This window comes from Vespa crabro, chromosome 2 (genome assembly GCF_910589235.1).
Source record: "Vespa crabro chromosome 2, iyVesCrab1.2, whole genome shotgun sequence".
Classification (NCBI taxonomy): Eukaryota; Metazoa; Arthropoda; class Insecta; order Hymenoptera; family Vespidae; genus Vespa; species Vespa crabro.
The window spans coordinates 7,942,999-7,963,979 of NC_060956.1; the positions used below are offsets into that span (position 1 = coordinate 7,942,999).

General features: G+C 38.1%; 1 protein-coding gene across 1 annotated transcript in view; it reads right to left on the reverse strand.

Annotated features, from left to right (window-relative positions):
• The window catches only part of LOC124422352 (titin-like), a 41,962-nt gene extending 27,531 nt beyond the window's left edge, over positions 1 to 14,431 (reverse strand). The window contains exon 1 of the mRNA XM_046958691.1: positions 13,936 to 14,431. Within this exon, the coding sequence (XP_046814647.1) occupies positions 13,936 to 13,994 (59 nt within the window). The 5' untranslated portion in view covers positions 13,995 to 14,431. The remainder of the gene's footprint in view (positions 1 to 13,935) is intronic.
• Between the last annotated feature and the right edge of the window lie 6,550 nt (positions 14,432 to 20,981).

Below are 20,981 nucleotides of genomic sequence, written 5' to 3' on the forward strand. Positions count from 1 at the left end.
CACGCTCGATAATGGTCGACGGGATGTTCGAACGAATCGATACGCTTCTCGGAAGGGTCGACGGTTTAAGGAGAGTGGAGCCGCTCTCGAAGAATTTCGATGAAGTTCGAGAGGTCCTTGATTAGAATTTTTTCTTTTTTTCTTTTGCGAAGCTTGTATCCGCATCTTCTCTTTAGGAGATGACCCTCTTCTCTTTTGTTTTCCTTTTCTTTCTTTTGCGGACATACGCTTGATCAAGGGCCACGAAAGATCAGAGAGCTGATCGGATCCTTCTTTCACGAGAACCTGAATCTTCATTTTATGTTCATGTTTGTATTTTCTGTTTTCTTTCTCTATGTTACGCCAGAATTCGGAATGTCGATGAAATCACTCGAACACGTCATTCGTCGATCGTTGCACTTCGAACGAAAAGTAATTCATCCTGGCAATAGATGTGTGCAAGAATCCGAAAATTACGAGTTGCATCGGGTCAAGGATTTTTTTCGTATCCGATCAGGTTTCTGAAGGTATTATATTTCGACACTCGAGAACCCGAATTACATATCGAAATTAGTTTAGAACGCGTATTCAACAATATTCCTTTTATTAATATATAGTTTTCAATAATAATATCAAACTTTTTTTGTGAAATAAATTTTCTTTACGTACTTCGATATAAAATAATATATAAATATTATTTTTAATTCAATAAAGTTAATCTAAAGGTAGTTGTATGTATTTTCGAAATTCTTGAGAATCCCGACATCCTCGAGTCGCGAAATACTTTCAAACCCAACTCTATCTGATCCGATCTCTTTCCGAACCGTCTGGAGCATTGGGTTCCCAACATTTTCGGATTCTTGCATATATCTACCTGGCGATCGTTTTTGTTGTTCTATTCGATTAATCGTTGAGAAACTGCGAAAAAATACTTCGTTCTCGGAGGAGTGCATATAGAAACAATAAATGATACCATCAACGACAATGAAAACCAGTCTGTTTGCTATAATAGGTACCTATGCTGGCATAAGAACTCGATAAACAGGATCTACGGTACTTTGTGGTTACAATTTTTTTTTCTTCTTTTCTATTTCACGTGTATGATCTTGCATATATATAATTTTTTAATTAAACCTATTCCAATTGGGTTTATTTAGCATTGTTATGAATATTAAAATAAATGATCTCTTCATCTCATTTTCTCAAATAATCAAAGGTAAAATTTGTCGATTATCCTCGTGGAGAAAGGCAACTCTTTTCCATAGTGTTTTATCGATCTTTTGTGTGCACCACGAGTTGGATGAACGCCAAGCAGAAACAGAGAGAAAATGAGAGAGAAAGAAAGAAAAAGAGAGAGAAAGAGAGAGAGAGAGAGCAAGAGCGAAGAAAATTATCCGTTACAGAGGGAGTAGCAACCAGCAGCATCAACTCCAATACCGGGACCAATGATTAATTATCATGCAAAGTAGCGGTATCAGCGTTCTTCGTCCTTTAAAAGTACTCGTAAGCGAGCGTCGATGCGTGCGATGGCGGCAGCATATTAGCGGCATATTACCGACACGTTTCTACTGTCCTTCTGCCCACATACCTTTATATTGAGTGTTCGTAATCTTAACGTACTTGTATTTATCTACGTAGGAAAACGTACCTCAGCAAGAGATTACGTGTCCATTCATAGTGCAACGCGACTATTTCTTTTAACGAGTTCTTTTACAGCGACGCTCCAGTTCGCCTGTGACAGGTGACTTTTCCATTGGACAGATTTATTCTTAGTTGAGATTTTTGGTTTGAAATGAGGTGAATTAGAGGAATTATTCGATGGAAAAATTTGATGATCTTTTGTTCATGACGTGCTCTTGTATTAAGTCATATTTAAGGTTTTTATCATTCTTCATACTATTAATTAATTAATTAAATTAATTGATTACAAAAAAGGTAAATTGTTTCGGTTTCATATATGTATTATTATATCATATTAATTATTTTTTTGCATTTGTATATTTATTTAAATAGTCAAAATATTATATAACATTAATGAATGGAATTCAATATTTAAATGATTAATTTTTCAAATATAAGAATGAGAAAAATCATGGACTTTATGAATTGACAAGAAGATGTCTCCAGAAGAGATTTCTCTAAGAAGCAGCAAGTGCAGAAGCTAGGAAAACATAAGTATTCAGTGAAAGCGGAATGTCGATTGTTCATATGGTGTGTAAGTATGAAAGATTACAGAGGGTGCATAAGAAACTCTTAACGCCCCGAGTAGAGCTAATGAGAGAGAGAGAGAGAGAGAGAGAGAGAGAGAGAGAGAGAGAGAGAGAGAGGGAGAGACAAGGAGCTGTCGAAGAAGAAGAAGAGAAAACTGATAAAATACGCGCGAGTACGGAAGATGCATAAAAAATAGCAATAGGAAGGTTGTATTGGCAGTAACTTTGCAGCAATAGCTGAGATCGAACACAGAAACTGTCGGTCGCATATTTGCTCAATTTTTGTTGCCCTTTCATTCATAAGCGTAATAATGAATGAGTGAGTCAACAGAAAAAGATCGATGTATTTTTACTTCAAGAAGTATGACGATAAAGACAAGGACTGTAACAACGAGAGATAATTGAAGGAACTAACAATTCACCTTTCTTTTTACCATCTTTCTTTTTCTCATCTTCCTTTAGAAAACGTGTTTTCTTTTTTTGAGATTCTAAGGTATATTTGTAGCAAACATGAATCTATGATGACTTTTATTTTGACTAATAACTTTTTATTTTGACCTCTCTCTCGAGAACTCTGATAGTAGGGTTAACAAATCGAATCTGCCCTAGAAGTCATAAGTCAGATTTCAGAACTTATGTAAGTATATTCTTATGCGCGATTTCGCACGATTTGATCGTGCGAAATGTTAATAATATTGCAACACCAGGCGACAATGTGACGAAAGAGGTCGTCAGATATATATAGCCTTCATTTCTTTCTCTCACTCCTTTAGTATTCGATCGTACGGTTGAGTACAGTTAATCGTTTCCTTTAGAAGGGAAGAATCGGTAGTATCATCGTGCGGTTTGGGACAATCCGTTTGAAAATACGTTGAAATGTTCGGAGTATGTATGATGTGGTTTCTTTTATAAAGATTTCGAAGAATATATAAGTTAATGAAATAATTTAATAATGTTCTAATATGAGGAGCGTACTTACATATGTGCGAGAGTTCGAGTGATTAGAAAATGCTAATGATTGAAAGATGGCATTCATCTTTTAGTAGGAAAGTCATCGAAAAGATACGCATGCCGAAAGGGAAGTTTTCTTTCGTTCCCTTTCAAGGTGTGTGTTTACACGTCTCGGAGAAAGTCTCGAAGTTAGTGGTGCGTCATGAACGCGCGTGCATGCAGTAATGTTATTTACCCTACGTTTACACGGAAAACCTGAAATAGTAAGTTTGCTTTGGGCGCGGTATCCCTTGGCGGCTCGCTACTCTCTTCTCCTTTCTCATTTTATTCTTCGACTCACATTCTCCTCGACGTATACGTATCCTTACTACGGGTCCTCTTTCTTCGACTCATCTTTGTGAGCCACTTAGCGAGGAATCGTGGAGTGCAAACATGGGCTTCTTGGAGTCCTAAGAAAGGTTTTCTCGATTTTACGTGGGAAAAGGCTACATCCAAACGTTTAGTAAGATTCTTTTATTTTCTTCGAGTACACATTGGCTTCTCGGAAAATGGCTACCTTGGCAAAGAATTATTTTAAGATCCGTCTGATATATAAAAGTAGAAGCGATAGATACGGGTAGAATAGAATAGAGTAGAGAGAAAGAGAGAGAGAAGAGAGAGATAGAGAGAGAGACAGAGAAAAAGACAGAGAGAGAGAGACAGAGAGAGAGAGAGAGAAAGAGAAAGAGGGAGAGAGAAAGAGAAAGAGGGAGAGAGAGAGAGAGAGAGAGAGAGAGAAAGAGAAAGAGGGAGAGAGAGAGAGAGAGACGAAGCAACGCAATGTCGTTTTCCACGCACGATTCTTCGTAAGGTCGAGGTGAGGAGACCCTAATGATTGTATACCAAGAGACTAGTACGGAGTTTAAAGAAACGGCGGATCTTGTTCTCTCCCGAGAAGAAGGGATGTGCACCTGTATCGACCTCTACCGAAGTAATGCGGTTCAATTCCTTACAGAGTCATGATGCTCTTTTTACGCAAGGTTTTCAGATCAACGCGACATCTCGACTAGGAAACCAGTATAAGGAAGGATAAGACTGATAGTTGGAAGAGTCTGAGCTCCTGAGAAGTAGCTACGATGAACGTAAACGTGATTCCACGGAATTAAATACGAGATTCGAATTCAGTACTTCTCCACGAGCCTTACGGTATCTTGCCTACTCGAGAAGGGTATTCACTGATTTTTCCAGTTTCACTTGAAAAATATCGATTCATTTGATGTCACAAAATGGTATTACCATGGAATACCATAATGGGATACCATGTCGTAGATAAATATTATAGATGTCTGTTTATGTTCAATAAGTTGGCGTATTTAGGATGATACTGGGCAGTTGCTTTAAACGCCAACCTACGACGATAACTATATTACTTTAACGACTATAATATATGTAGGGACAAGATAATTGAATTCCTAGTATTACGAGGAACAAGCGATTAAAATTGAAACGAACTAGCCAATCACAAGAATAGGCATCCACCAAAATCAGTCATCCGGGAGAGGGAGAGAGAGAGAGAGAGAGAGAGAGAGAGAGAGAGAGAGAGAGAGAAAGAGAGAGAGAGGGAGAGGGAGAGAGAGAGAGAAATTCAGTGGTAGCATCCGCATCGCATAATAAAATGCTCGAACCACGGAGTCTGCCTCGGTCCCCTTCGTTCCGTCATACATCCGGCTCTGGATTGGTAGAGCCGAATAATAATTCTGCGATGTTTCGATCTGCCTGGCGACGAAGCAGGAGATAAAAAGAGAGAGAAAGAGAGAGAGAGAGAGAGAGAGAGAAAGAGATGGTGAGGACGTTGTTAACATGTCGGCGAGGAATAATAAAGAGTAAATAGAGTAGAACGGGTTCGATCGTGCCGTAGCCACACAACGACGACTAGAAATTGTTCTGGTGGTGAGCCAGGTGCCAGGCCACCCTCGCGTATCCCTATAAATAGCACATCGAGAAAAGAGGTGCCTCGTTCTCGTCGTCTACCTTTTACTACGACGACGAAGAAAGAAGAACAGTATCGAATACGATCGAGTTGCTTCTGGTCGCGAAGAGATACAAGCCATCGGCTTCGGAATGGCGAACCGGATGCGACAGAGTTTGCGACTTCGAAGAGGACTTCTACCACCCAGAGTAAAATGAAAGAGAGAGAGAGAGAGAGAGAGAGAGAGAGAGAGAGAGAGAGAAAGAGAGCGCTACTCCTACTACCCTCTTCGTGTAAGACGAGAGATACAATCTCTCGACCGACTTCTGACTCGAAGGCGCAGGTTTGTTCTATTCTCCACGACAAGACCTGCCGACGACGTTTAAGCGCTGTCAGCCTTGAAACGATGTTAATCGCTCGCGCGAACACCCACGTCACGAGACGTCGTTAACCCTCCGACGAAGCGCTGTCCGTGCGACGATGTCTCTTTTTGTTCGAGAACTCCATGAACGATTCTCTTTTTCTTTTCTTTTTTTATTTATTTTAGTCTCCTTTTTCTCTATCGTATCTTGATCGAGGTCATCGCGTGATCGAAAGAAACAAGAAAGGAAGGAGCAATCTTCATTCCATGTATCTCTTTGCTTAGCTTTGCTAAGATTGTTTCTTTCCTTAGATCCTGTTTCCGTTATCAGGAAGGAGGAACACTCGCTGATCTTGGTAATAAAAATTTCAGAAAGAAAGACAAAGAAAAAAAGAGAGAGAGAACGAGTAAGAAAAAGAGAAAGAGAGAGGGGAAAGCTTCTCGATGAAAACTTTCGATCATATTTGCTGTTATTTTACAATAATTCCGAAGATATTTGTCAAAAGTTCGAAGCAGCGTCAACCGAAAATAAGAAAGAGGAAATAAAAGGAGGTAAAGGGAAATGTTGAAATAAGTATAAAAGAATACAGAAAATAAAGTAGAGAGTTTGTCGATGACAGTAACTCGAAATGGAGCAGTCATGAAAAGGATTCATATTTTGTTACTATCTTATTACCAGCCTCATCAAATGGTCTTCAGGACTGATATTTCCTCTCCCACCCTTTCTACTTCCTTGTACTTTTTTTTATTCTTTTTTCTTTGCTCTTGCAGTTACGTTCTCGAAGTTGATGGCTGTGGGGAGTGAGAAGCAACGGTGTTTGGCGTTGGTGGCGGTGGAGGATGTTATTAATCTCGGAATAGACGTCATGCGCGATCGAGGACGATCATGGCTCTCGGCGTACCTCATGAGGATAAATGGATAGTAGAGGAAGACAGAGAGGGAGAGAAAGGAAGAGGAAGAGGAAGAGGAAGATAGCATGGCTCGAGAAGGTGAGGGTGGAGGGAGAAGAACATCGATGTTTCCGAGAGTTCATTCTTCACGGTCGAGCGACTTTTTCGTATGTACCCAATGCCGGACGATCAACGATCACGCTCAGCGTCGCGCTCGTTAAGCGACAGTTTCTTTTACTCTTGTGCTCGATGCGCAGAAGGCGAGAGAGATCATCCCTCCTCGAGTCCAAGACGAATGGTCGTATCTACTACCTCTGCCTGCTCCATTATCACAGTATAACGACAACGACGACGACTAGGAAGAATTTTCGAATCTACCGATGTGTTCGTGGATCGAGTTTGTATGCTTTTTCGAATCATTATGCTACCTAATCAAGGTCTCTTAGTACGAATATCTTAATGAGAACAAATCATTTTCTTTTGGAAAATTTCAGGAATTTGTAAGGCCGTGAATAAAAATGTTGTAGATATCTAAGTAGTTAGGCATATATCTTTTTGAGGATAGCAAAGGAAATAAGATAATATCCCATCTGAGTAATAAATGGAAAATAGTGAATGCCGAAGTCTACTATTCTCTTACATAATTCTCGATTATCTTCCATTGCCACGAGATTTTTTTATTTCTCCTCTTCAGTTCCCTCCGTATCCGCATAATTGTGCGAAAATCGGGAAGAACAATTGTAGGAAGTCAAGACAGTAGAAGGGTATATCGGTGAGCTTTGAATCCTTCAGACAGTTTTCTTTGATCATTCTCGCTCGTATCATCTATCGTTGCTCTGCTTCACTTTTCTTAATTATTTCTTTTTTTTTTTTTTGAAGATGGTAATAATAACGAGACGGATGGATGAATCTGATCTCATTTTGAAACTTGTTTGATTTTTGCTCTTTGTTTATATTTTTTGCATAAAATGTTATTTTATCGAATATGTTTTTATTTTTTTTAACTTTAAACTTAACACATTTAACATATTTGAAACTTGGCTCTGATATAACAAACATTCGTTCTTTTTTCTCTCTGAAGAGAAATTAAGAGGTTTAAGAGAAGGAAAGTAATGCCAAAGATATGACGTCAACCTGTCGTGCTAATTATTACTCGTATAATCTAATGAAGGATAATACAAAAATGTTGTTATATGACTGAGGCTAGAAAATTTATTGTTGTAACAACTCAATTATCGATGGAAATTAATTCGCGATCAAAACAAAGTTTATCTCTTTTTCTCTTTCTCTCTCTCTCTCTCTCTCTCTCTATCTATCTATCTATCTATCTCTTAAAGACTCTTGGTCACCTGATATATGTTTGATCTATTTTCTAATAATAATGCGAAACATTTATGTATGTACTGTATAGTACACAAGGTATATACTTCTATATATACTCGTTTTGAATAATCTATTATTCCGTCGTTAACACCTCTTTGCGATATGCTTTATCTCGTGAAAGGAATGTGATTGAAAACTATAAGGATTGCATTGGAAAATATATCCTGACAATGATTTTGTTAAATAAAAAATTGAACGTTATATCGTACTATATCGTATGACCTACGATATGATCGATCGATCGATCGAGAAGGAGAGAGAGAGAGAACGAGAGTGAGAGAGAGAGAGAGAGAGAGAGAGAGAAAGAGAAAGAGAGAGAAAGTGTTTGTGTCGGTTACTAATGCCATGTGAATCTTCCTCGATACAATACAATTGTTTCTATGTTGTGAATTCAGTTTCCTATTATCGTTTTTTTTTACATTCTAAGCATAAAAGGAACGTTTAAGTAAGAACATGAGAAGGTTTTTGTTATTTTGAGCGAACGAAAATAAAGAAAAATTGATTAACCAATCTAATCATTTTCTTCTTATGAGTCTTATCTCACACTTGTGAAAAACATTTTGAGATTGTTATTCTGTACACAGAGTCGACTCTTCGAAGAGAACTGATCGTTGATGATATTCGGTAGCTTGGAACATCTAATTCGATGCGTCTTTCTGTGGCGAGGATTTCGTCGAAAGGTTCGATAGAAAGAATATTCTTACCTCATATACCGGATGCTATTTTTCAAAGGCCACTAAGATAAGCGGCCAGAATTGATCGATTCGATATATGTACATTTCGATCAAATTAGAACTGGTCCTCTCTCATTTAAAGATATTTGTATTCAGCGATATGATGTCATAAAAATAGTTCGCGACTAAATGATATGACGTCAGATTATTGCGCGATCGTTCAAAATCAAAATAACAAAAAAAAAAAATGTCGAAGGAAGAAAAAAGAAACATCGACCTCTGCCAGTGTTTAGTTCACGAACTCGAATACCGTACGAAAGCATTTTCGCATCAACTCCGAGCGCTCTTTATTGCTCTTCTCCACTTCTTCGTAATGTGTACGCGCAATCGTACTCAATTCCACCTTCTTTCGTGGCTTCGGCTTACGGTACTTGCTTTCCCAGAAGTTTGCTACGCATACCATACGAAATCCCCCTACCAACTCGTTCCCTTTCATTAACAACTATAACAAGACGTCTTTCTTCGCGAATCCACCAAATATGGAATATCTACAGCTTGCTGGCTAGCTAAAGCTAGAATAGTAAAAAAACAAAAACGTAATTGAAGCCTTCGCTTGGACTCCTCGCGCAATTCTTCAAGAAAAATAGAAATTTTGCGGCTGCGTATACCGAAGGTGATTCGACTTTGTGTTACGCTCGGCTACTCTACACTCACGATTTTATCGACTATATCCGTGTCTTTCCGTACCGTGGAACGACCATGCAGTAATTAAGCGTGATTCTTCGCTTGATTACGCGGAATCCGTTCGGACGATATGCATATATATATATATATATATATATATATATATATATATATATATATATATATTATACATTGTGCATTTTTTTGTGTTTCGTTGAAAGACTCGGAAAGATGAGAAAGTGTGTAGAGAAAGAGAGAAGAGAAATGGTGTAGGATAACCTGTGTCACCGGTCGTTAATAACTATTCTCTCTCTCTCTCTCTCTCTCTCTCTCTCTCTCTCTCTCTCTCTCTCTGGTTTCTGGCGAAACCACTTGAAATATGTATTTTGTTATTACCGGAAGTAGGCTAATAGAGCAGGTTTACTAGACCCACTAGACTACATTTCTTTATGTTTAGACGAAAACAAGACTGCCCCTAAAACGTTTTAAATCATTCGTTGACCGGTTGACCGAATTCAGTAAGTTCGGTAAGCAAAGTCAGGTCCATTTATAGAATCTTATATATGTACATACGCGTAAAAACGTAAAAACAAAGATACATTTTCGAGAATCATCGAAATCGATAACCTTGTACTCGTGAAATGGATCGCCGTGACAGATCAAAGAAATGAACCGACTGTAGGAGTTTATTAATGTTTTTAAAAGCATTCAGCGTGAGCTCGTACAGTTACGTGCAAGGGATCTCAAGCTGGCAGCGTGGCAAACAAACGTACGGAATCATACGCGCATTGAAATTCCCTCCAATCCCTTCAAAGCGAGTAGCCGATTTTTATCAAGTACATGACCGGTTACTGGGCGAAGAGCTCATAAACTGCATTCGACATAGATGCACGGGCAAGCACGCGAGGAATACGAATGGTAACGCACCTTCCAGAAGAATAAGAGTACCATGAGCGAATGGATTCTTTTCGTATGGAATTGTTTTTCGTCGACTATGTCGCCTGATATAATACGAAGTAATTAACATGAACGAAAGAATCACTTTTCGATTTACTTACGATGCATTTATATCTACCTCTTTTATATCTACATTCTTTTTGAAACGTTTCGATAAAAAACTATCTAACGTACCATCTATTATAATTTACTACAACGCGAAAATTTGATAATCACGAAAAATGTGAAATATTTCAATTATTATTTATAATATGTTAAAAAAGATTCACGAGCGAAGAGTAAAACAAATGTCATTTAAGCGAGTTACATTTATTGTGTAAGTTGTTGGATCATTGATCATGATCCACCGTGTGTAATTCTAATACGAAAAAGAATTCAGTTACAATGTCAGAAATAGAAAGATGTCGCGGCTAGAAAATTCTTTAATTTTTAATAGAAATGTTTGAACATCTTTTTACCTTATTCACATCTTTATCCTATTTCGAACTCCCTTGAAATAAAAATTCAATTTTTAGTGACATCTAAAGTTTTACACTATCTAACGACGTAACGGTAATTCACTAATTTCTTATTAATAGATTCACGCGAGTCCACGGAGCTTTCTTTCTCACGTTAAAAAAAAAAAGAACGTTTTTACTAGTCGCTATGTCCCTATCTCTATCTTTTTTACTCGTATATCTCGTCTCGGGTCAACGTCCGTTTCGTCAAAGAAATTTCATCGTGGGGACGCGACCGGTTCATTTGTATTCACGTCTCGTAATTCCGGAGCGTATCCAAATTCTGCAATAATCGCCACGAAGCACGTTCGTGATTTCGTGAGAGCGATGTACCAATTTTCGTAAATCGAGATATTTCGAGAGAAGATAAAGGAAAGGCATAGTATATTTTGACGAATACAATTCTGATATTTTAGAATGATAAAGATGAAAGAGAAAAAGAGACATCAAAGCTTAGAAAAATGTAGGTTTTATGGATCGTTGAATGAAACCAATGAACTCAACGTTTTTCGATGACTAACGACATTGAATTCTCGATCCTTTTAAAAAAAATGTCCGATGTTTTACGATGGGCAATGACGACGATCGATAGGTCGAATGCCTCGATAGACATCGAACAGTTCGATTGCTTTGAGAATTACGTGATCGGCCGACCGTCCATCAGCCTCAAACGATCGCAGCATCGTCCTTTCTTCCCATGCACGAGCGTCTTTTTTGAAGACGACGAGTGGACAAGTGTCAGCATTATCTCTCTCTCTTCCTCTTTTTTTCTTTCTCTCGCTCTTCATGGCTTTTAGTATTCGGTATGGCTGTGGGAGCACACTTACTTGGTCACTCACTTTCATCTATATGTACATTCTACATGATTGAAACGTTTACTCAAGCGAAGATTGACTTATCCATAACTTCGTAAAATATCTATGCTTTCCTTACGCAAGGTATTATAGTTTAAAAGTAATTTCACTTCGTTAATCTGCCTGTCGATAAATATTATAAAAATTTACGAAAGAATAGATGCGCTGAAATAAAGAAAAAATTGAGAGTGAAAAAGTATGCGTTGAAGATCGATCGATAGCTCTTGGTAATTTTATTTTTTAAGGATTTTTACTTTCAATATAAATGAGACCAATTTTATTTTTCCTTTCACTCGAGCACGATCAAGATCTCTCTCTCGATCTTCAGAAGGACCACGTTAGGCCTCGATTTGCTACGGTTATTGCCCCTCTCGGATCGCGTGAGCATAATCGCTTCTTACTTACACCCCATTACTTCATTTTATTTTCATCGCTGCACCTAACGAGCAGTAGAACCGGAATTGCGCGCTACCCATCCACGATACGGGCAAAAGGCGGTCTCGGTAATTAGCGTTTGATAATTAGTTATTAGTCATTGATCACGTAAGAAACATTCTGCCTTAGATGTACTTTGCGTTCTTAACGTAGATCTATCGTCAACGAGTTTCACGAACGTTTTGAATTTTTCATCGTTTTTACTTTCATAGACTCTATTATATAATGATCACTATTAATTATCTATTTATGTTATAAGCGATAAATATAAGAATTTACTATTTTAAGTTGAAATATGAAAATATTTTAGAACAAATTATTTTATACAAATTTACGAATAAAAGGACGTTAATTAAAAAAGAATTTAATTATGATGGATCCTAATGAGAATAGAGAAAGTCTTGTAAAGACAAGTGAATCGAGAATAGATTATTACAGATTTTGTTTTTCGATAGATCGATTCAAACATGAGAGACTGAGATCATATAAATCAGTGTTTTTTCTTCGATAGAATAGATTATTTATCAGATCAATTTTTATAGATTATAAAAAAGGAAGAATTTTGCGTAGAAAAATGAAAGATCATTAGCCAGTAAATCAATATAATAGAAGTTGTTTTATGTGTTGAATATGTTTTTCTCACTCCTCTTATTGACTTCTATTGTTTTTCAAGTCGAGTAAATTGTTTAGATCACTAATCTATTCGAAATTTTACTTATCTTATTTTTGTTGAGTCATATAATATACATAAATAAATACAAGACGAGATATCATGCAAAATTTTACGATGCATCGTATACATTGGCTTAATTCTATTCGTCGTCGTCGTCGTCGCCGTCGTCGTCGTCGTACTCATGGTATTAAGAGAATTCGATCCACCGCAGGAATTCTTTTTATTCACGCGCGTTTCTCTCCATCATCGTCGGAAGAGAAGTTAAAGAAGTCGAGGCCGACGGATACAAAGGGATCTGTAGGAACCCATAGATTCTCCTAGTTTACATTTTTCGTTTCTGTTACCACGTCGCTTGGCAGCGGAGAGGATCTATTATGTTGATCCCTGAAATTTTCTTAACTCATTATGCTAGAATGGGATCCCTGTTTGAAATTCTTGTCGAAGGTCGTCACGCGAACAAGCCGATAGACTTTAAGATCGAGCCGAATAAATTTCGATAAAATAAATTTCGAAAACGAATAAAATTGAAATTTTCTTTCTTCCTAGTTTGATCTAATCTATTTGTCAAAAAAAAAAAGAAAAATAAAGCAGAAGAAAAAATGAACATATCATGGACGACATTGGAAATGTAGTCAAGGAATAAATGTCGTTGAAAAATGACGATCGTCAAATTTTTATGGTCTTCCAAGCCTATCCCTTGTGAGAGGAAGGAGACGTTTGGTATTCACGCGCTGATGGTATTCGCCTCGATATTCAGACTCTGTTTTCTAATTGTAAGAAGCGTTCGTGCACGTCCAACTATCCTTCACGAACTACAATTCGATAGGTATACATATTATACACCGGTTTGAATCATTTAGATATTGGGTTATTTGAATCAGACCAATTCAATTCCGTGTTATCAAGTTAAAAAAGACTCACGAGTTCCCAGGGGAATCCGCAACTCGTACATTCTTGGAACTCGACTCTATTACGGTGAATCTCGTTTGCGAGTTCGGTGAAAAAGATTTTCAAATAAAAAGTGTCGCGTATATACGGCATTCGAGTTTCGTAATTTTCGCGATACGCAATGATTCACTTTCTACCTTGATCGAGCGTCTTCCTTCAAGTTAGTATTCACACAACCGAGGTGCATTGAATTTCGTCGTGCCTCACTTGTGGCTTTCACGAAAGGAACTCTCGCACATCTCCGCTAAGATCATTGCAGCGCCCCAGAGGTGTCTCAACGCACATGGGAAATCCAATCCGTAAGAAAGTCCACGAAGAGGACAAGAAAGAACTAGACGACGACGAATATAAACGATCACTGATCTTGATCACTCGCTGTCACCAATACGATAAGACGCAACTCATCGCCGGTGATCGACGCGTGCTCACTTTTGCATTCTCTGTTTATCGAAACTTTCACTAATTATTTTCCACGTTATTGCGGACTTACCTATCGAGGACGGTCGTCGAAATTCTTCGAAGGAGATTCTTACGAGATGCGGCAATCATTCGAAGGTGCTACGTCTTCTCCTCTCACACGAGGCACGATATCTTGAAATTTCGCGCGAAGACTCGAATACTTTTGCGTGTATTGGCGACCGGCTTACCCTATTTCTTACTTCTCTCTTTCTTTTCTTTAAATAAGAAAGAAACGACTAAGTATATAAAGTGGCACGAACGACGGTGAGTGATTGTTGTTTCAAGGGGCCGACCGAAACTCACTCGCACCCTTCGGCAAATTGGTACGAGACAGAAGGCCTACTCACTGCTACTCTTTCTCTCTCTCTCTCTCTCTCTCTCTCTCTCTCTCTCTCTCACACTCTCTATCTTTCTCTCTCTCTCCCTCCCTCTTCCTCTCTCTCTCTCTTTCATACACACACACACACTCTCTCTCTCTCTCTCTCTCTCTCTTTATTCTGTCTCCTCAAAATCACCGCGACACCGCACCGAACAGAAGTGAACTACTCGTGCGCCGCCGGTTCACGGTACCTTAAATACCTTGGCAGCCATGCCGCCACCGCCGCAGCCGCCACCGCCGCCGCAGTCGTCGCCGCCGTCGAGAATCGTGCGGCCCCTACCTTCAAAGCCGCCCCACGTCGCATACCCGGATTGGCGGGGGAGCAGGAACGATGCTTGCTGTACTCGCCGGATACAGGAGAGCATCCTCCGCCACTTCTTCCCTCCCCTTCTGTCCCATCTGCCACCTCTTCCTCCTCCTCCTACTCATCCTCCTTCTCCTCCATTTCCAGCGTTTATTCGCCTCTCTCCTACTCCAGCACCGAGGTATAATGGCCTCTCGCTCTCTTTCTACGTGCTCCGCACGCACACACAACGGTGGCAGTTGCATGAGAAAAGGAGAAGATGTCCCGATACTCGAGCAATTCTCTTGCCATTCCATTCCCGTCTTTGCGAATGTTTGTAACAAGGTTCATAAACTGATCTTCATCGATTTTGGCTATTTATCTTCTCATTTCCTCTTTTCGCTTCTCTTCGTGTATATTTGAATATATCGTTGAATATTGGATTGGTGTATATTATGTAAATCGTAAATCGTAGAAGTTTCAATTTGATTGTTGTAAAATCAGAAGGATAGAAGGAAAAAAAATGAGAAAGAAAAAGAAAAAGAAGAAAATCATCTTGCAAATATCGTGATATAGAGGAACGGCGCCAAGGGCTAACTTCTGTTTCCGCGCATGCGCGTTCTCACGAAACGCGGGAGTCTGCGCCGGACTCTCATTCGCACTTCGTGACCCGTCATGTGCGAAGCGCTCCTCTGAGGTAGCGTTGATTTTTAAAGACGCACTGCTGTCCTCGGCAATATCACCCAGCGCCCATGGAATTTCAAGCGCTCGCGGATGGCGGCGGCGCGTTAATCGCGCGTTCCGCTCCTTTCTACGAGCGTGTCCCTGCACGTTTACACACGTGCTTCCGAGTGGCTCGTGTAAACTCACTCGAGTAGCATTTTTCTATAAGTGTTCCACGTTGCTTTTCATAATTAGCGACTCGTGTTCTACCCATGACAAAGAGGGACCCTCCGTTGAATGGGTAAAGCGAACGAGATCAAGGCTCTTCCCTCTGCCTCTCTCGTATGTATTATCTCCATAATGTTGAAGAGCCGATCTTTCCCGTTTTGAAAGATCCGAAGGATGTCATCGACGTACATACAAGTTCTTCCTTGTCTTCAATCGCGTGTTAACGAGGAAAAATTTAATATATTTTTTCTCAAATTTTTTGTAGGTACATCATTATTCTATTTGCATACATACCAACGTCCCGCTCATGAACATTTATCACACGTATCTCGTCTAATAATCTCATCCATACCGATTACGACAATGTTCGTTGAAATCGCATAGATTCCAAGAAGGACGGTTTGAAATTGTGTTAAGGTTTATTCGGGAATTTGTTCCCGAGCGTAAACCGTAAGGATTGGTCAATGCTATTGGAAATTCAGCTTGCTCACTCACTATCAGCCGGTTTATTTGGGAACGGCCGAGAGAATGAACATTCAAAATTACACGCAACTTTTGAACGTTCTCAGAAGATCGATTCGATAAAACAGATTTTTCCTTAATTATTTATAGATCTCATTTTTTTCTCTCTTTCTTTTGATATTTCACATATTTTCCGTAAATTTCATAATTTTCCGTTTCTTAGAAAAATACAATACCACATCGTCATACAAGTTTATTTTTACATTTATACATTACTTTAGGATTATTAATTAAATCATTTAATTTGATTTCATTGTACCAAACCATTAGGAATGCTTACGGTCGGTTAAAGACTTATATATTTAAAATCTCGACATTTTCTTTTTTCATATTGTTACTTAGCATGATTGAAAATATGACGTTCAATCAATAAGAATTTTAATCATGCCGAGATTATACTAGTAACGGACCGGCCCCTTATTTGATTAACTGTTCATTCTGCCCTTCGTTCAATTTGCCACGTCCTTCGAACTCTTTCACTTTTTCTTTTTATTGTATGTATACAAACATCAAAAGAAGTACATCAATCTAGAAGATAATCGAAGCACTTTGCGATTCAAATGATACTCGAATAAAACAAACACATTTTCGAGACTAAGCGTGATTACTTGATGTCGTATCATCCAAAAGCTGTTAATTTCAAAATATCTGGACTCGAAATTCTTGGATCGAAAACATTTATCATCCATCGCAAGTCTGAGTTTTCTCTGTTCAAAAAAATAATTCCAGAACTCATTTTTTTCTTTTTCTTTTTTTTTACAATAAAATACATCTGAATTAAATTTTTAAAGCTAATGTTGAAGACAGATAAAAACTGCAAGATTTTTTTTGCACCAGAAGAAAATTTTATTCTTAGAACTTTCGTACTTAAGATAAAGATATAATGAAATATTTATAAGCGCGGATTAATAATGTTGATAATAATCAAAAATGTAAGCACGCTCTTTGCTTTAACTGACAGCTGTAATAAAATCTAAAAACCGTAGAGAATGAATAAACAAAGAAGAGATCCGTAGTAACGTCGTTTCTAGGCAGTCTTGCTCATCAGAATAGAAGGGGAATTCGGTTCAGCGAACCGAACTCGTCTCGATTCGTAACTCTCGAGCTTCCATATCTACCCACGTTTCTCCTCGCTCGAGAGAGATCGTTACCACTGACACTGACATAATATCGTTGTTCGAGAAAGACAGTCTCCTTCGACGGTCACAGTCACGACAAGACGGTGAAATTGCTCGAATGGTGTAATATCTCTTGCATAAGTGCCATGTGCGTGAGAAAGAAAGAGAAAGAAGGAAGGAACGGTAGAAAGTGAAATGTGAGTGAGAGAAGGAGATAGAGTCGTTGTCGAGCAGACAGTGAACTTGACCTGAATCTTCCAGCAGCGAGAAAGAATCATCGTTGGAGTCTCTTGTGGAAAGGAGGAAGAGGGAGCCGTGGTTAAAGAGCAAAGAGATAGAGTAAGATGGAGAAGAGGAAATTACTTTCAATTTCGAGCTCCCTCAGATCGGTTACACTTTCTCTATCGTCTTCCTCTTCTTTCCTCAGCTTCCTCTCTTTTTTCTTTTTCTTTTAGATCTTCTTATAATATCATTCTTTTGCGAGAGAAAATCAACGAGAAGATCTATTATCGCGATTGTTTATACTGGAATGATTACGTCTTGTTTATAATGACGTTTCTTTGAACTTCATCTGGTAGGTGATATAACTGAAACCTTGTGTCCATTCATCTTTGTTGCTTGGCCGGCTGACGATTTTATAGCATTCATAAGATAATGAGTGAGTCATTCGGAGGAACTTTATGTTTTGATATTTTCGTTGATTTCTTGATTGAAATGCGGCCGTCGTTCATTCTCTTTTGGTATTTATGATTTTGTTTTTTATTAATATTATGGAAAAATGATGTAACTCGATGAACGATCGGAATATTTCAATTTTTGTTTTATGTAATCACCTTCCATAAGGTCGTTTTAATCATTTCCTAATTACATCTTGTACTTAATCTTTTCATATATATGTACGTTTAATCAATATGTTATATACGAGAATCATGTAGATACATATACGAATTGTTACGATTATATATCTCCGTCAGAACAGTAATCTACTTAGTAAAGTATACCGATTTTATTCGAGTCGTTAATAGATTAGTTGATTAGGAGGCCTTGCTTGACCTTTCTCCAATGTGCGACCTTCTTCAAATTTATGCATCGGTAGTCACGATCATCGAATGAATTTAATAGAGTTAACAGTTGTCTTAAGAGAATTTCTGACAAAGAATCGTATTCATGAGATGGATTAATAGGTCGGTTCCTTACAAATAGGATAGACCGTAGTACTTCAACCCTCGACTTTATTCTCTCTTTCCATATTCGTTGCATACGGTAGAACGAGACGACGTCGTTTCTACGACGATATTTATCTCGTTGGCTCTCAGACGAGTAGAAAATTCTCAGTAGATTTAGAAGCAATTTATTGAGTCATCTCTGGTTTATCTGGATCATCTGTACTGTGAGCTGGCATTAGGTGTGTTTGGAAACGAGTTAGGTTCAACTGTATTATGGCTTATGGCCAATTGCTTGGATGTAATGTTTAAATTCGAGGTGATTGCAAGTACCGAGTTACGCTTCGTCTTTGCTGAATGTTGTGCGATGATAAAATTTTACAACTGACCAACACGACAGTAAACAAACAAAGCATATTCTATGGTAGCATCCAAATTCAACGCTATATTGTCGTATTTATGTTGATCGCAATGTTTGAAATTTAGATCAGATTGATTTTTATCGTATGACACATCAATAAAAAAATTAAATTACATCTTGATCGTTTATCAATTGCAAATAATATCGGGCCTTATATGGTACCCTCTTTTCTTTGTCGAACGATGTCGGTTGCTTGGACGACAACATTTTTGTCGCACTGCGACATCCGTCAAAGAAGAAGACGTTAAGTCAAGTCTGAGTGACTCTGTAAATTTTTTCTACAAACTGCATACTCCTCATAGAAGGACGTTTTTCTCAATCCTTTTTTCAACATTCTACTTAATTGCGGTTAAAGCGATAACTTCAATTTGATCGATTTCATCGATATCAAAAAGTAATATCTCCGTTCGAATTATCCGTTGAATTTGTCATTATCTTCTCTTCCTCTTTCTTCTTTCGTTCTTTCGTAAAACTCCTTATTCGCTATTTAAACGTAATACTTTTCTCGTAAATTAAGGCAGTCGCGAGAAGTTCGCATCGTCGCACCGGTAAATGGAGATATTATGCGGACCTCCTGGCTCGAACGATATCGACCTGGTGAAAAATGCTCTTGAACGTGATAGAGAGCAAAAAGAGAGAGGGTGAGCTCTCGATCGTCCGGTTTTCCGGTACTCGCCCGTTTCTCGTGCTAAACTACGCGAAATATGTACGGTAGAAAAGGCACGCGCGCGCACACACACACACGTGTCGATCGACCGTAAACATTCATTTTTATGTGCTCCCGCGAATCCAATTTTTAATCCCGTGTGTATGTATTTGTCGTACTTATACATATTTATCTGTTTATATAAATATCCACGATCTTGAACTTATGCGATCTCTCGAGATAGCACATGATAGTGCGATAAACGAAGGATATTTGAATCAGAGTTATCGATATTCCTGCTGCTTCGATACATTTTCGACTTGCCACGTGGAAAATTTATTGGGCTTTTTTACCATCGAGAGATAGTATATTATTTGAATTTTTTGAATCTTCGAAATCCTGAAGTTTCGTTAAGGAACAGCAATTACAGTTCTTAATCCCTTTGATTAGTAATTTACAATAACGATTGTTATCTTTTTACACGATCTCATCTTACTTTTTTTTCATAGAATTTTTCTTATGACAATTTCCATGAGGCTTTTCTTTTAATTCATATTGAGGTCAATGCTCTTGTTCTCATATATGTACGTATGCACTCGTATGTATATAGGAAGAGAAAGGTTCTCAGTAAGCTGAATCGTTTTATGCTTTTTCATTCGTTGCACATATTACATCTCGTTCATGGTTTTAATGATACCTATATATTTTAATATATTCTGATCGCATGAATAATAGGATCGCACGAGAGATGCTGGCTAATTACAGAAGTTGTACGATCTATCTGACGTACCAACTTTTTTTGTTTGTCATAAACTCCGAAGCATTTTGCTTGATTTCCTGTTAGACGACAGGGACTACACCGACAACACCTCGATCTCTTCTCCGAGTCGTAGAACGGCTTTTTCACGAAAGAGGGTAAATTTTGTCAGATAGTTCTCGCTGAAGAGGGAACGAAGGAAATCAATAGCGTTGCTAGGGTTGCTACGGAGCAGAGAGAAAGAGAGAGAGAAAGAGAGAGAGAGAGGAGAGAGAGAAAGAGAAAATAACGTTTATTGCACTAGAGAGACTCCGTAAGTATATATATATATATATATATACAAACACACAAAAGGACATAGAAATATAGATATATCTAACGGTAAGTTCAATCAAGTATAAGAGAGAGAGAGAAAGATAGCAAGAGTATGTTGATGCTAGGCCAAGTATTTAGGGATTCGAATGCTCGTAGGAATCTTTAAACGAATCCAGAGATACATCCTTTTTAAATTTCTATTATGGAAATTTCATTAGTCAGAGTGTGCTCATCGACAGGATGCCATTCGGAAACTAAACAGATAATACGAATAAAATCGACATCTCGTTCGATATTCGATAAATATTTTGAACGTCAAATTAAGCGTTTAATATTCCTATTTTTCTATAACTTCTCAATTCATTTAGAAATCGCAAGTATTAATATTCGAAGAAACGCGGTAAGTTAAAAGTCAGTGCGCACTATGTGCTACGTGAGCATTTTTATAAAACACGTCATTTAGATTCATAAGCGTGATATCTTATTTTTTAAATTCCTTTGCAAACATTTATCATTCATACTACACATAAAGTATTACAATATTACAAATGTTATTTATTACGATCATTCGTAAAGAATTGT